Here is a 14,697-nt window from a genome sequence, read left to right on the forward strand (position 1 = left end):
TAGCTAGCAAAGAGAGAGGATGCACACTAACTGGTTCAGAGTACTGAAGAGGCTGTTTTTAAGTCAATTAAAATATCTTGGGGATTAAAGTTTTATTCTTTAATTAAGCAGCCAGGAAGATAGGTCATTTCAACCCTACTTTCACCTCATTTTAACAAGAGTGGGCTAGCAGCAGTTGTTGAAAGTGTATTAGTGGCAGAAGAACAAACCACCACCCAAGAGTGAGGGAGTGAAGATGAAATAAATAATGTAACTGAAATTAAAAAAAAACAAACAACAACAAAAGGCTAAAGCACAAGTGAAGCTTTAATTGACAGTCAGCGGAGGAAGACTGAAATACATGCTTCACCTTTTTGAACTACGTTCAGGTGGCATTCAAGGGAACAGGCACTATCTCTAACCTCAAGTGGCTGCATGTATGCAAACTAGCACTAGAACACAAGTTGGGGATTTGAAGAAAACAATTATCAAGAGAGGGAGCTCCGGACTCCCAAATTCTGCTTAGAATTACGAATAAAAATAATTTACAGTTACATAAGCTTCTGAATAGCAACTATCAGCAGAAAAGCGTGTCATGGCATTTTGTAGTCTGACACATTTCCAACAAAAACTGAAAGGAAGGAAAAGCAACACAATCCTGTCTGTTTTCCATATGTAAGCTTGAAAATAGCATAATAGTTCGGGCTTTACACTTTGAGAACACTACTTTTCGCTTGTTGCATAAGCCACTTCTGAGCATTACCAAGCATCATTTACAGTATGTTTACCTATTTTTAATGCAAGTTCCTTAAAAAGCTACATTTGGCATCAGTAGTTGAGATGCATGTCAAGCAATCATTTGAGTTTTCTCTGACTACCTTGGAAATTACCTATATTGTAACAGACAGGCATGATTGACAGTTTCCAAACCAAAAAACTAGCATTTCCAGAGTTAATCTGTCAGCCACCAGTGACTACTACTACGTGCAGTTTAATCTTCTATCGTCTCTGTAAAACGCGTGACTATTCCTAGATAATGTCATTCAAAAAAGGTTTGTGAACTTCAAAGCTAGAAAGAAATCGCAGTTGTATGCCACTTCATAAGGTCTGTGTACTGTCTCTATAAAGTATTTCGGTTTTTTGTCCCTCCTGTTCTTAAGCATTCCTTTCCTTATTGGACCTTATTTTGTACCGCAAATATTTTTATGCTTTTCTAAAAGTACAAAGTACATTAATGATTGATTATTTTTTTTTTTGCAAAGTCAAGATCAGTAGCAGACTTCCAGGCTTAGGTTTGTAAAATCAGTAACTCAGTTTTACCATTTTGACATTAGTTTAAATAAAGTGGACACATCTGCAGGAAGCAGAACTCATAATTGAGATTAATCCTATTTTACCTAACATGAACAACAAAATGTGGCCAGCAGATGCACAGACTAATAAATGAAGAAAGTAGGTGCATTCAAAATTGCTGCCATCACAAGCAACCACTCCAGGCGAGACAGTCTCTGAATAACATAAAATATCAAAGCAGCTTTAACTATTAAGTACTTCCCACAAACAGCCATTTGTATTTGCAGATAAAAAGCATTCTTCTCAATAAAGTTAAAAAAAAAAATAAATCCAAGTTTTGCTCAGGTAAAATTTTAATGTTTCTATTACACAAATGATGGACTTCATATTGGGAAAGATGTCAAAAGCATCTATCTAAAAAAAGTTTTAGAAAAATCTAGAATTATAAATGATCATAACGTAAGAAGTTAACTATGACTAACAAAACATCAGACTTGGAAAATAAGATTTGATTTGAACTACCAGCATTAGCAAAGATCACACTTTCTCTCCTTGTGTATTCATTCATCTGCTTCCTTACTCAGTAATGCTGAAAGATTCATTCTTGTTTTTTCAAGTGCCAATGTTTTTGCTCGTCTTGAAGGCCTTGAACTTGATACTGGGACCGCTTGTGGAATTTCATCACCACTGAAATGTGAAATTTTAAAGTAAGGACAAAAAGTCTAAGCAAACTGAAGAATTTTTATATTAACAAACTTGAAACATGGTCTTATAGAGCAGAAGTACTACTTAGTAATTACAAGCTGTTTATTTTTTGAGAAGACTATATTAATGTTTTCTAAGTGACAAAGCAGTATCAGTAAAGATAACCAAGTGTTAGCAGTTGCAAAATAAGCAAAACTCCCGAAAGATTAAGTGGTATCAAAATAAACAGACCAAATGGACAAATAGGAATGATTGACTCTGGTGACCCTGAAGTCCATGAATTACTTGCTTTAGAAAGAGTGAGCACAGCTGAAAATTACAGAGATAATGTCATTTTAATGCTTGTATCCTATAAGATCATAATGGAAGGAATGCATTGTGTATACTCATCAGTCATTTCCAGAAGCTTATGAACTACATCTTGAAAAACAAGCAACAAAAACGTGGAGGGGGACGGGTAAAAAGTTTATATAAAAAAATTGATTCCTCCACAGAACAGCTGTTAAAAAAGCAGGTGACTGGAAGAAGAGTAATAATGCAAGCCAAAAAAAGGAAAAAAAATCATCTGTTGGCTAGAAAGTATGTTAACTCTACACACAAAAGGTATGTTAAAAAAAAATCCTCAGGCTCTTAGGCAACAATAACAAAATGTGAAGCTGTCAAACCTGCGAGGGTTTCAAAAGTACCAGTTCAAAGAAGATTTTTTCTTAAATATTTATCTGTGTATTAGGAATAGAGGATATTGAAGATACAGGTTTTGGGAAATAAAAACACTGGAATTACATGTCCTGGCTAGAACAAACATTATGGTTTTGATGGTGGAGAGAAAAGGATTTACCTTTCACTACCGCATTTTACAGTTGTGCCAGTTTTTCTTCTGCTCACAGACCTCACTTCTGCTGCTGCTTTCCGTTGTCCTAAGTATAAGCAAAAATCTCTTTTTATATCATGGCACCATTTCTTTTCTTAAACTAGTTTTGTATCTCTTCAGTGTTTGATATTGGATTGAAACAGATAAATATGCAGTCACCACAGACACAATGTGGTGACAAAACAGAACCAACAACAAAAACCCACAATGTACCTGCCACTTCTTCCATAAACACCTGTACATTACCATAAATGGCTGGCCAAATCACCTTGAAATCCTGCAGTCTGACTTTTTTTTTTTAAAACTGTGTTGTTGGGAGAGGCTAACAGCCTCTAAAAATTTCCACAAAACAGACTATTTTAACCTTTTAACAAAAATTTTTAAAACTATAAAGGAGCATGAGGACTGAATGGTTTTTGTATCTATATGTTCACAAGAAGTTAGCATGAAATTATTTTGTTAAAAACAACTAGTATTGTAGCCAGAAAAAGCTAATGCATACCTTTCCCAGCTCTGCTTCTGGTAGATCTCAGTTTTGCAGTTGATTTACTATTGTCTTCATTAACTGGAGTTTGAAAAGCATCTTTATTATTTTTTTAAACAGAATAGCACATGCAGAAGTCATAGATAATTAACTCTTAATTTATCTTAAGTCCTAATATTTTGAGGTTTTGCTGTTACATTAAAAAGCCACATAATTTTAACCCCCCATTTTCCTTAGACTAGAAATTAGATAATGAGGCTAGAAGGAAGCTTAAAATGTCACTCAGCTACAACCCTGCCCCAGCATAGGTCAATCACATCTAAATTATTCCTGACAATTGTTTAGCACCTTCCATTGTGTCAGAAGTCAAGCAGGCGGGGCAGAGACCAGTTTGGCTAAACAGGGAACTCCTCGTGGAGCTCAAAAGGAAAAAGAAATGGTATGATCTCTGGAAGCAAGGTCAGACTTCACAGGAAGATTACAGAGCTGTGGTTCATATATGCAGGGAGAAGACCACAAATGCCAAAGCTCAGAGTTGAAACTGACCAGTGCTGTGGCAGATAGCAAAAAAGGCCTTTTCAAAGTGTGTTAAAAGCAAGAAGAAGTCTAAAGAAAGCATTTGACCAATACTTGTTGAAGTGGTCACCTGACTAACAGGGATGAAGGGAAGCAGAGGCATTCAATGCTTTTTTGCCTCAGCCTTTAACAATATTGATAGACCTCGGGCCGCCCAGTGTCCCGAGTTGGAGGACCACGGGTGTGGGAGCAGTGACTTTCCATTTGAGGACACTGAACCTGCAAGGGACCAGCTGTGTCAGGTGAATATGAGCATTGGGAAGCATTTCTTTGCTGAGAGGGTGGTCGAACACTGGAACAGGCTTCCTAGAGAGGCAGTCAATGCCCCAAGCCTGTCAGTGTTTGAGGCATTTGGGCAATGTCCTTAACAACATGCTTTAACTTTTGCTCGGCCCTGAAATGGTCAGGCAGCTGGACTAGGTGATCATTGTAGATCATTTCCAACTGAAATATTCTAGTCTAGTCTTAACATTTCTAACAATTTTAGGAATTCTTTTTCTTCAGCAGTCTCTCTTATCGCTAGGAAGCTTGTTTCCTAACACCAAATCTAAATCTCCTTTGCAGCAATTGAAATACAAAAATAGTATCTGCTGTCCTTTCTGCTCACAGCTATTATTTACAAATTTGAAGTAGTAAATGCTGCTTTATTTTTAATGATCCCAAATGGATCATTGGGGAGGGATGGGAGAGGGAAAGGGAAAAATGCATTTCTCCTACAGCCTGCTTTCATAAAGTGTTCAAAAATCCTCCTTCATGAGAAATTCATACCAAAAAGTATTATCAGATGCTAGCAGAAAACAGTATAATTATTTTCTCAAAAGCATACTTCCAACTTTCCATCCAATAAATATTTGGAGACATAAACATAGAAGATACGAGAAATTGAAGTATTTGACATTTCCAGAAACAACAGATTAAAGCCTGGAAATAATCCACTTGAAAAGATAAATAATTAAAAGGAATGCTAAAAGAAAACATGATCTGCTGAAAACAGTTTCACGTCAGTATCTTTGCTTTACTGCTGCAAGCAAACCTAAACAAGTTTCATCCAATTGCTTTTCTGCTGAAAAATGTTAGACTTTTTGTGCCACCAGCACACTCTACCCCGCTAAAGCACATGCAGCTGCATAAGCTGTGCAGGTGGTGGAAAGTCTTCCGGCTTCTTCCACTTCAAGCTCTTAAATAGCCATAAAACCAAATCTGGCTCCAACATGTGAGCTCATAACAAGGACCGATGTGAACACCAAAGATATCAGCTATACACTGCTACAATACAGCCTGCAAGAAGCACAGGCATGGTAACTCCAGAATCTAAAAACTCCACAAAGCACTTGTTTCTCTCTCCAAGTTAGCAAGTCACATTCTAAAGATGAGTTAGTCAGGTATTTAGTAGAATCATGGGTGTGCCAAACAGTGGGGGGGTGGGGGGAAAGCACCTCATTTTATTACTGTCTTTGTTGGGAAGAACGAGCTACAGGGCGAGCTTGACACTCAAAATACAGCACTAGTTATACTGGAGTAATACTGAGAATAAGAAAATACAGAATCTGATCAAAAAGCAACAAAAAAGGAAAAATACTTCAGTACAAATATTTTAAACTGTATACACATTTACTAGATGTTACCTTTTCCCATTTTCCAAGCAGATTAATTTAATGGAGGAAAACTTATTTTCATAACATCTAAAGAAGTCACTCTTCAAACACCTGTTACTAAACTACACCTCTCCTGAATTACCTTCTTCACTTTGAATAGTATTTTCAGATAATGTGATGTCAGTTTCCTGTGCCCCTTCAGAGAGGCCCATCTCCTCAGTCCTTTCACAGTGGCCTTTGCTCACATTAGGATCTTTGGTCAAGTTCACCTTGATCTTCTGAATAGCTTTTTGACACCATTTATCTTTCACTTTCTGGAAAAGAGAAATTTAATGTTTAAATGCTACTTAATTTTACAACTATTTATTTTATTCATTAAATTTACCCACTAACAGGATTAGTTAAACTTACTGCACTACGATACAATGTGTGACATGAAGATAATCAAATTGAAAGGAGAAACACTTTCTCCATCAACACCAGGCACTGAAACCCCAAAATACTTTTTTGTTTGCTTGCTTTAAGGAAACCTAAAAATATTAAAGTGACTGGACCTTTCCAGCTGAGTCCTGGAGCACAGCTACCATTGGATGACATGCCCATGGTGGATCAGCATTCTTTTCAGCATTTCTGTATACAACATTGTCTTCCTCTGTCACACTCAAATTTTACTTTATTTTTCCATATTAATAAAAGCAGCAAGGTAAAAACTTTCACATCAGTCTTGTAATCTGTTCCCACTTCACCTTAAATCAGGCACCCTTTTCATGTTGCCTAATGATCTTACAGTTACATCATAACTTTAGGTGTAACATTTCAACTGTTAATTATTAAACTAAAGGATAAACCACCCAAACTGTGAAAAAAAAACCAATCCAACTTTATGTTTAAATAAAATCCAGTATTAAGAAGTTAACTACACCATAGTTATCAAAATAACTTACTGTACTAAATGTATCAAGTTGGGCACACTTTCACACTGGTTTTACTATCTACAGTAGCTGAAATGTGTAAATTATGCAGTGATATCAGCTCAGATTTTTGTAAATGACTTACCAAAAGAATTTTCAAAGACTGGTTAAAAAGAGAAAATCTAATCGTATTGTCATAGTAAACAAAAGGTACTTTATTTTTAAATGATCAGATTATCAGATTGCTAATGATTACAAAAGTAAGAACCATATTACTTATGTACTACCTCTAGAATCTCATTGAGCAGAACCAGAAAATTCTCTGTGAAAGAACTACTGAGTTCTAGTGAACGTAAAGCTTTTGCATGAAGACGAACATCTGGCGCAGTTGGGTCCATCAAGATTTCATTGCAAATTTTCATTGCTAAACTATCATGCACCGTTAAATCCTGTAAAGGAAAGAAATTGGGCATCAGAAATTTTGCTGGGGACTATTTACAAAAGACAGCAGTGAGATTCTGATTTAAGCTGCTAACGACTAATTTTACAGAGTAAACATTCCTAAAATGCAGTATTTTGAGTACATACACCAACTGTTTTTTTTACGAATCTTTTTCCCCAATATAGCCAACTAGCCACGGTGCGAGTTCCTATTAGCATTTTTTTAATTGTAAGAGTGAGGGAAACTGGAGGGGGGGGGGGGGGGAGTGGGGGCAGGGAAGGGCATCAAGCTAAAAGATTTAATTAGCTGAACAGTTACTCATTTAATGTAGTTGCAGACACCAGGAATCTCAGAGAAGTCCAGACAGTTAGCCCCAAGTGAAGGGGGTCAGTTCTTAAATCTCTAGATACAAAGACACTTTTTCTCCAGTTTAACCACACTGTACCTGATAGTCCTGAGACTTTTTAGACTGAGCCGTCAGTCCGCTTGGTCTGGTCAGGTCCACTAACAGCTCAGAAACATTACTGATATCTATTTCAGCCAAGGGTGAAGTTGCAGGAGCATTTAACAGTGTTTGCAGAGTTGGAAGATAAGCTTCTTCAAAGCATTCCTGGTTAAGCCTGTTTCAATTGAGTCAAACATTAGCAGCGTAATGAGAAAAATCAAACCTTAATTCACCCCTATATTTTCTCTTCTGTGATAAAAGTTCACAGACCCATTACAATGTATCAGTCAAAGTGAGAGCAGCCAAGCTCCGTAGAGACATCCAGCAGGATCAAGATATCAAAACTGCTTCACAGAACCAATTTCTTTTAAGTTTTTAGCACATGGTATTTTCAAGCAATTTTTAAGTAGTACTTCCTGCCCCTGAACAGTTTGAAAGTTCATCCATACTACTGAAAACCTGATACATACAGAAATATTCTCACTTAAGGGACAGAAAAACATTTCTCTAAATCTTTAAATTTATTTAGAGTAACCTGTCCCTGCTCATTCCTTCTTCCTGCTAGCAGTTTCCTTTGGGAATACTTCTCATTGCATAAGAAAGCAAGAAAGCCTGGCAAAAAAATGCAGTGGTTAGCAAGATTTTTGGGAAAAATACTTGTGCTTTCTCTTCTCAGAAGGATTAGGAACTCCTGCCAAGTAAACCTAAAAATCATCTTGCACTTGGTTCTGCAGCAAGTTGTCTAAAAGCGTAGTTCCACAAGACAGGTCAAAACAATTTAAAAGGTAAGGTGTCCAAAAGTACAAGGTATTAGTTGAAGTGAAACCCTTTTTGTTTCCAATACTTGTTAACCTACTATTTGAACCCAAATAACTACAGAAGAAAACTAAGAAAGTAAATAATTTTTAAAAAGCAGATTGTTTGCTGTTGGATTATTGAGCCAGATCAGCTGACAAAAAGACCTTTTGAGCTGCCAGAGGATTCATTACTCTTTAGAAAATATTCCATGAATAAGAATTGTTCACTGGTTACAGGATCTTGTCCCTGTTGTAAGCATGCCATGCCACTCTATTGACATGACAGAATATCTGTAGATGGCAGCATCAACATTTCTCTTCCTCACAGAAAGTTCAAGTATTTAAATTCAAAAAAGTAAGTCTCTTGATTATATCTGTGACCAGATGGGGAGGTTAACAGAGCAGCTCCCAAAAACAAATCGAATTTTAAAGTTTAGTGCAAGATCAGTACCAAAATCAGGCATGAATCTCAGCCAGATCTCATTCATTACCTGAGTTTTCCTTTTCTGCATGGCAATTTTGCCAACAGTTCTGAATTACATATGGTTAATTAATAATTTTTTCCTAAAGATAGAGTATTGGTAAGCAAAGACACTCCATTATTCATCTTAAAATGAATCATCTGAGATCCAGAATGCAGATAATGTATTGAGACAGAAAGTTAATGAGGTTTCCTAACTAAACAAGAGATTCCAAATCAATGAGCCTAAGATTTAGGAATTTTTCTCCACTTATTTTTCCAGTTTTTGCTTAAAGCATACACCATGTTTTCAAGAAAAAGATCATCTATGAGGTGTGTCATTTGCAAATGGCTTTGAAACATAGAATTACTCAGGTGGGCAATCATTAGGACTCATTTCAAAGAAAACCAAAACATTGACACGGTCAGAAGACAACATTCACAGGTAAAATATTATCAATATTAAAAGCTTAAATTCATTAGTCTGTATCAGAGATACTGGAAGCATATGGAATTAGGTTTTCCTGTTACTTTTTTTCAAAAGAATTGAAGTAGGGGAAATCCCATTCTGGGGAACACTAGGCATTTTTTCCTCTTTTTTTTTTTGCTGCAACAGCAAAAATAAATTTGTTTGGGTTGTTTTCCTCTCCAAACCAACTCCCCTTTATACTACTCTTAATGTGACAATTTATAGACCATAAAAATTTTGATTCAGATTGGTTTGGGAAAATAGATAAGGTAATATACAGTATGCCCTGATTAAATCTTAACCATAACTGGAAGGAAAAAAAAAAAAGAAAAAAAAAAAAGGCAGGTAAAACCTCAGCTAGTTCAGACTGGCTAAAACCACTAGCAGCAACTGAAAAGTATTTTTTTCTTGGAGCAAAGAGATGAGAATTACTATTTAAGCTCCAACCTCCTTACATAAGCTCCCTACCTCCTTTGTCTACTACCAAAATAAACAGGAGATTTTGAATCTGCTGTGAATTTAGACTGGGATATTCTTTGGTTAAAAAAACAAAACAAAAACAAACCCCAAACTACAACCAACCAGACTGCTGCTTTGATATCTGCTGGGCACCAATTATTACGCATTCCTGCTAGCTACTTTTTAGACACTTCAAAGTCTACCTGTAGTGCTCAACAGCATAAATAAGTAAAGTGCATCTTTTGAAATTAATCTTTTATTCAGTATCTTGAAGAACAGTTTCAATTACAGGCTTAGGAAAGAAAAAAAACAAATGGAAGGCCACAGGGGTAAAAGGGAATTAATGGAAGGTCTTCAGAATAGTCATAGGTTTGAGATTATGTATGTTCAGAAGTAATATGCATAGGAGGCTGAACTAGACCTTAAGGTCTAATTTGCACTTGTGCAAGATCAAAAGATTCCTAAAGCTGCTAGACCAATGTATTTAACAATGTAAGTAACAATTTACAAAGGCCATACCTATTTGCATAAGCAAATAAAGGGAAGAACACTCCTAGACAGTGTCTAAGCTGAGTATCCTCTTCAGTCACAGGATTATACCACAACAAAATAAGACGAGAGAGAAGCTTGGCACTAACCAGCCTCCCAGAGAACATCAGTTTGGCTATGCCTTCTGCAGCTTCTGTCCTAAGTTCTGAAAACTGAAGAAAGAACTGATCATACACACAATACACCAACCACAGCAGTTTTCACTAATACTTTATAGTAATAGTCTACATCCTATTTTCCCAATCAATTCTTTACATCCACATATTTGCACCTGCACAAAATTCAAAGCTAGCTCAAGAGTAACATTAGTCTGTATCAGTGACAAAGTTGTGGTCATTTTCTAGGACAACTATTACACATTAGACCATTCATTTCAATTATACATCATGTAACATTCACATGCAACCTAATGGCATTTTCTGCAAAAGTAATTTTAAAACAAAACTAAGGCAAATTTTATAGTATTTCTTACCTCACTGTCTAAGAAACCAGAAAGAAGTTGCAGGAGGCTCTGAACTGTAGCAGCCTTTTCCTCCTCCTCTGTTGTTTCACCTTCTCCCTCACAATTTTCAGTTCTAACGTTTGCATCTTCATTTTGAGAGCCATTGCCTCTTCCAGCTTTAAATGGCTCAATCCCAAACAGCATTAGTTGATCAAAGAGCACCTTTAAAGCACTGAGCTTTACCTTTATATTATCTACTTGTAAAACCTAGGTTTAGTAAGGAAAATACATACATTATCTTACAGTAGACCACCAATGTTAACTTTTTTTTTACCTTAATAAGTTTGTTTACTTTGGGAAGCTTTTTATAATACTTGGGACATATTTCAGGCTTTAGGAATATGTGATACAAATTTAAACCTGAATTTATAACACAACCTGGGAAATAAATTATCAGGTCACCTATGCAACTTCCATTACATAAAATCAATTTAATTTCATTCACTGAGTGAGCATGCATGTGTGAGATGTAATTTTACTGTTCAACTCTTAAAAAGGCACTGGACAAACAGACAGTCTATTTGCCTATAGTAGCTCCATAGTGTTAGGCTCTACATAAAAAACAGCTTAATTAAAATAAACACTATGTAAAAGGACAGCATGAAGCAAGATGGTAATAAAAGTCCAGGTACTGTAGTTCAAATTAACATTCAGAAAAAACCATGTATCATAGGTTAGCCTAGAGATCCTAGCTCTGTTTAGCCAAATACCCTGCTTTTGATGGCAGCCTACACAGAGAATATGGGCTTTAGTACCTACAGAAACTAATGATTTAGATCTAAAGTCTAAGTTGCTAAAACAACTAAATATCATTTTATTTGTTTAAGGAGGATTTAAATGAGACATACACAGATTAAAAACAATAATATATGCTAACTTTTTAGGAACCCAAAGTTCTCCTACTATGGTGACAGAAGCTCTATCATCTTGTCTGAGCTGAGCATATCATCTCAACGCCTGCCTTAAGTGTGTACATGAACACACTCTTAATAAAGCGCTATGCCCATCTACACTTCTCAAAGCCAGGGTCTGAAAAGTTAACAGTAGTGTCACATGTTATATAAATTATCTCAGCATCAGAACATTTACCACAAAGGAAGGAGATTTGGGTATTACGGCATCCAACATGTTTCATAACCATAGATGTTTCACCGTGCTATCATTTGTTGTTTTGATTATTGCTTTATCTTCTAACAACTCTTCCTTAATCCATATAAAATTAATAATTCAGAAATTATATCAGATATCCAAGGTCACAGGTAAGTATGTAACAGAAATGTAAAAACAAACACAGTCACATTTTCAGTTTGGTTTTCCAAGGAAGGAAGGCTTACAGAATCCTACAGCTTCTCTTTTCTATATTGTAATAACATAAATACATGACAGAGTTCATCCAGATTCAGAAAATAAAGTGAGATCTTCTAGATGAAGAATCCCTACAAATTTCAAGACAACAGATGACCTTACAAAGGAACGGCATGCTACTACCAAGATACGACATAAGCTTGAATATTACTAGACGTCAGAAAAATCTACATGAAACCATGCTCTCCAGTTCCAAATCTTCAGGAAATCAGGAATTCCTGGTTCTCAAGTAACGTAATTACGTACAACAGCTTGTTATAGCTAGAAGACTAGATTTGTTTACTAAATCACATAGCCCATCATTCCATTTCCCACCATTTTACCTGTAACAGCAATGCAAGCTGTTGTTGGGCAAATTCTTTGTTCTGAAGGGCACAGCAACCCAAACACAGAACTGCCATATTTCTCACAGCTGGATGGACATTAGTTATGCCAGGAAGTATCTGGAAACAATAACATTAGACATTTCACTGAAATGCTTAAATTGAAGATAAAAAACCTGACTACTAAAACATGCTTACTATGAAACTAAAAATAATTCAGTCTGTATACCCTGTTTATCTAGATATAAACAAACAGAAGCAGATTGAGTATGCTGTTTGAAATCAGCAATAAAATAATGGCAAAAATCACTTGGGTTTTGCTTTGTGTATGTTTTTAGTAATATTTGTTCTCAAACAAAATTGACTTGACTACTCATTGTGAACAAAAACCAAAAAAACAAACCCACACACAACAACAAACCTACACCTTTCTTCATAAAAGACGTGAGTATTCTTGCAGGGAAACAATATTTACTTCCAAGCTGCAAGACACAGATGCCACTTACACGTACTTGCAATAGTTTAAGACTATACTGGTAAAAAACCACACAAAAAACCCCCAGACTAGATACAGGGTGAACGCTACAATGGCATCATTTCACATTTTTGGATTTACTAAAAAGTTCAAGTTTAAACAACAACAACAAGATATCCCAAATCATGTAATATGTGAAAATCTAGCAGAAACAATACAAAAGCAGGATCTTGAAGAAAGAAAAGTGGAATACACAAATGTGAAAATAAAAGAAAGACCTAATGAAAAATAAAAGGTTTCTGAGGGGCATATCAACACTAACTAGGATTTCTAGGAATACTTCTATACATTTGAAAGAAATCAGATGTGGTTCCACTCATTTAAGCTAAATTGTTTTTGCAATTGTCTTTGTAGTTTGAGTTCTAAGAATGCCCATACTGAGTCAGGTCATCTAGCCCATTGCCTCATTTTCAAAAAAGATGAAAAGCAAATTCCTATAAAGCATTACATGAACAGACTAAGTAGATACTTCCAAGAATTCTTGTCAAGGTCCCAACAATTTGCAGCAGAGAGACACCAGAGCTGGCTGGCTGCTCCTATCTACCTAATATTTTTCTTGAACTTGCTCAGTCTCCCTTGAAACTTATGCAAGTGTTCACCATGCATACATCCTGCAACAACGAATTCCACAGATTACATGTTACGTGAAGAATGAACTCATTGCATTTGTTTTGAGCTTGCTAGTTGCCAGCTTTATGGGGCGGTCAACCAACCCTTATTCACTTTCTCCACGACGTGTCTTACAACTCATGTCTTACGACTTCCACCCTCTCTCAGACTACTGCTAAATCCTCCCTTCCAAGTTTCAAAGAGGTAACTTATTTAGTCATTCTTCACACAGAAGCAACTCCATACTTTTCCTTGCCCTTCTCTTGACCACTTCCAATTCAAATATAAACTTTCTAGACAGATGGGCTAAGAGTTGCCCAGAGTATTCAGATGCGGGTGCACCACTCATACAACGACCTATTACTTTTTTTCCATTTTGTTTGCACACTCAGTAGCAGTTAAGTCTGTGATTCCTAGAAACGTTAATCTTAAAAACTATACTTTCACAAAGAAAACTAGAAAGTATATCTTGTAGACTATAAGAGGCCTGTAATGCCACTGCCTTATTTCTCAATACAGAAATATTTTGCTCTTCAAAAGGTGCTAAGAAAACAGAGGGGGGTGAGCAGGGAAATTCCCCCCAAACATCTTTCCTTATACATGGAAGGAATGAAAGAAAGTTTTACACAAGTTTAAGTCTTTCCTGACTAGGGAACAAAAAAAACCAACCAGCCTTAAAAGTTCTCTATTAGAGATCTCATAACTTTGGCTGATAGAAAATCCAAGTAATTAAAGTACCAGCAAGGGTAGTAAACAGATGCTTAAGTACACACTTGGCACAGTATAACTCAGCACTGTCTAACACTGTTATGTTACTCAAATATTTAGCGTATTCCTGTTTTATTTTAGTATGACTCTGCCACAACAAGTCCTGGCAGAGGAGCTCAGAACAGTGTTATCTGGACTGCACCTCCAAGACACTAGGTTCTGGGAAAGCTCAGAAGCACCACACAGCATGACAGATACAGCAAAGTGATTGTGAAATAATCACAAACCATCCTGCCAGCACGTAAAGGCCAGCTATGATGCATCCATTTTTATTATAACGTAAACAGTATTTAATCCTACGTACCAGAGATTCAATGATTTCACTAATGGTTGGATCAATTCCTTTAGAAAGGGACATGATCTTCAGAAGCTCATAACACATCATCAGACACTTCAACAGTGTTTCAGGATCATCCTTCAATTGGATCAGGGAAAAGAAAAAAACATTAATACAAATGATGGCTGTGACAAGGAGCATGGGGACATTAAACAATTTTTCCCTACCCAAGTAAGTATTTCCTGTCCACGTTTGTTGTGCAAGAATATTAATCAAAATCTGT

The 14,697-nt window shown here is 36.2% G+C and overlaps 1 protein-coding gene across 1 annotated transcript in view; it reads right to left on the bottom strand.

Annotated features, from left to right (window-relative positions):
- Window positions 1-282: 282 nt before the first annotated feature.
- Window positions 283-14,697, bottom strand: part of NCAPG (non-SMC condensin I complex subunit G) — a 30,292-nt gene continuing 15,877 nt past the window's right edge. Inside the window, exons 13-22 of the mRNA XM_080371887.1 lie at window positions 14,442-14,552; window positions 12,226-12,345; window positions 10,508-10,744; window positions 10,006-10,187; window positions 7,302-7,476; window positions 6,702-6,863; window positions 5,646-5,817; window positions 3,351-3,413; window positions 2,816-2,894; window positions 283-1,959 (exon numbers count right to left, since the gene is read on the bottom strand). Coding sequence (XP_080228013.1) covers window positions 1,833-1,959; window positions 2,816-2,894; window positions 3,351-3,413; window positions 5,646-5,817; window positions 6,702-6,863; window positions 7,302-7,476; window positions 10,006-10,187; window positions 10,508-10,744; window positions 12,226-12,345; window positions 14,442-14,552 — 1,428 coding nt within the window. The 3' untranslated portion in view covers window positions 283-1,832. The remainder of the gene's footprint in view (window positions 1,960-2,815; window positions 2,895-3,350; window positions 3,414-5,645; window positions 5,818-6,701; window positions 6,864-7,301; window positions 7,477-10,005; window positions 10,188-10,507; window positions 10,745-12,225; window positions 12,346-14,441; window positions 14,553-14,697) is intronic.

The sequence above is a fragment of the Falco punctatus genome (genome assembly GCF_963210335.1).
Source record: "Falco punctatus genome assembly, chromosome: 1".
NCBI classification, from domain to species: Eukaryota; Metazoa; Chordata; class Aves; order Falconiformes; family Falconidae; genus Falco; species Falco punctatus.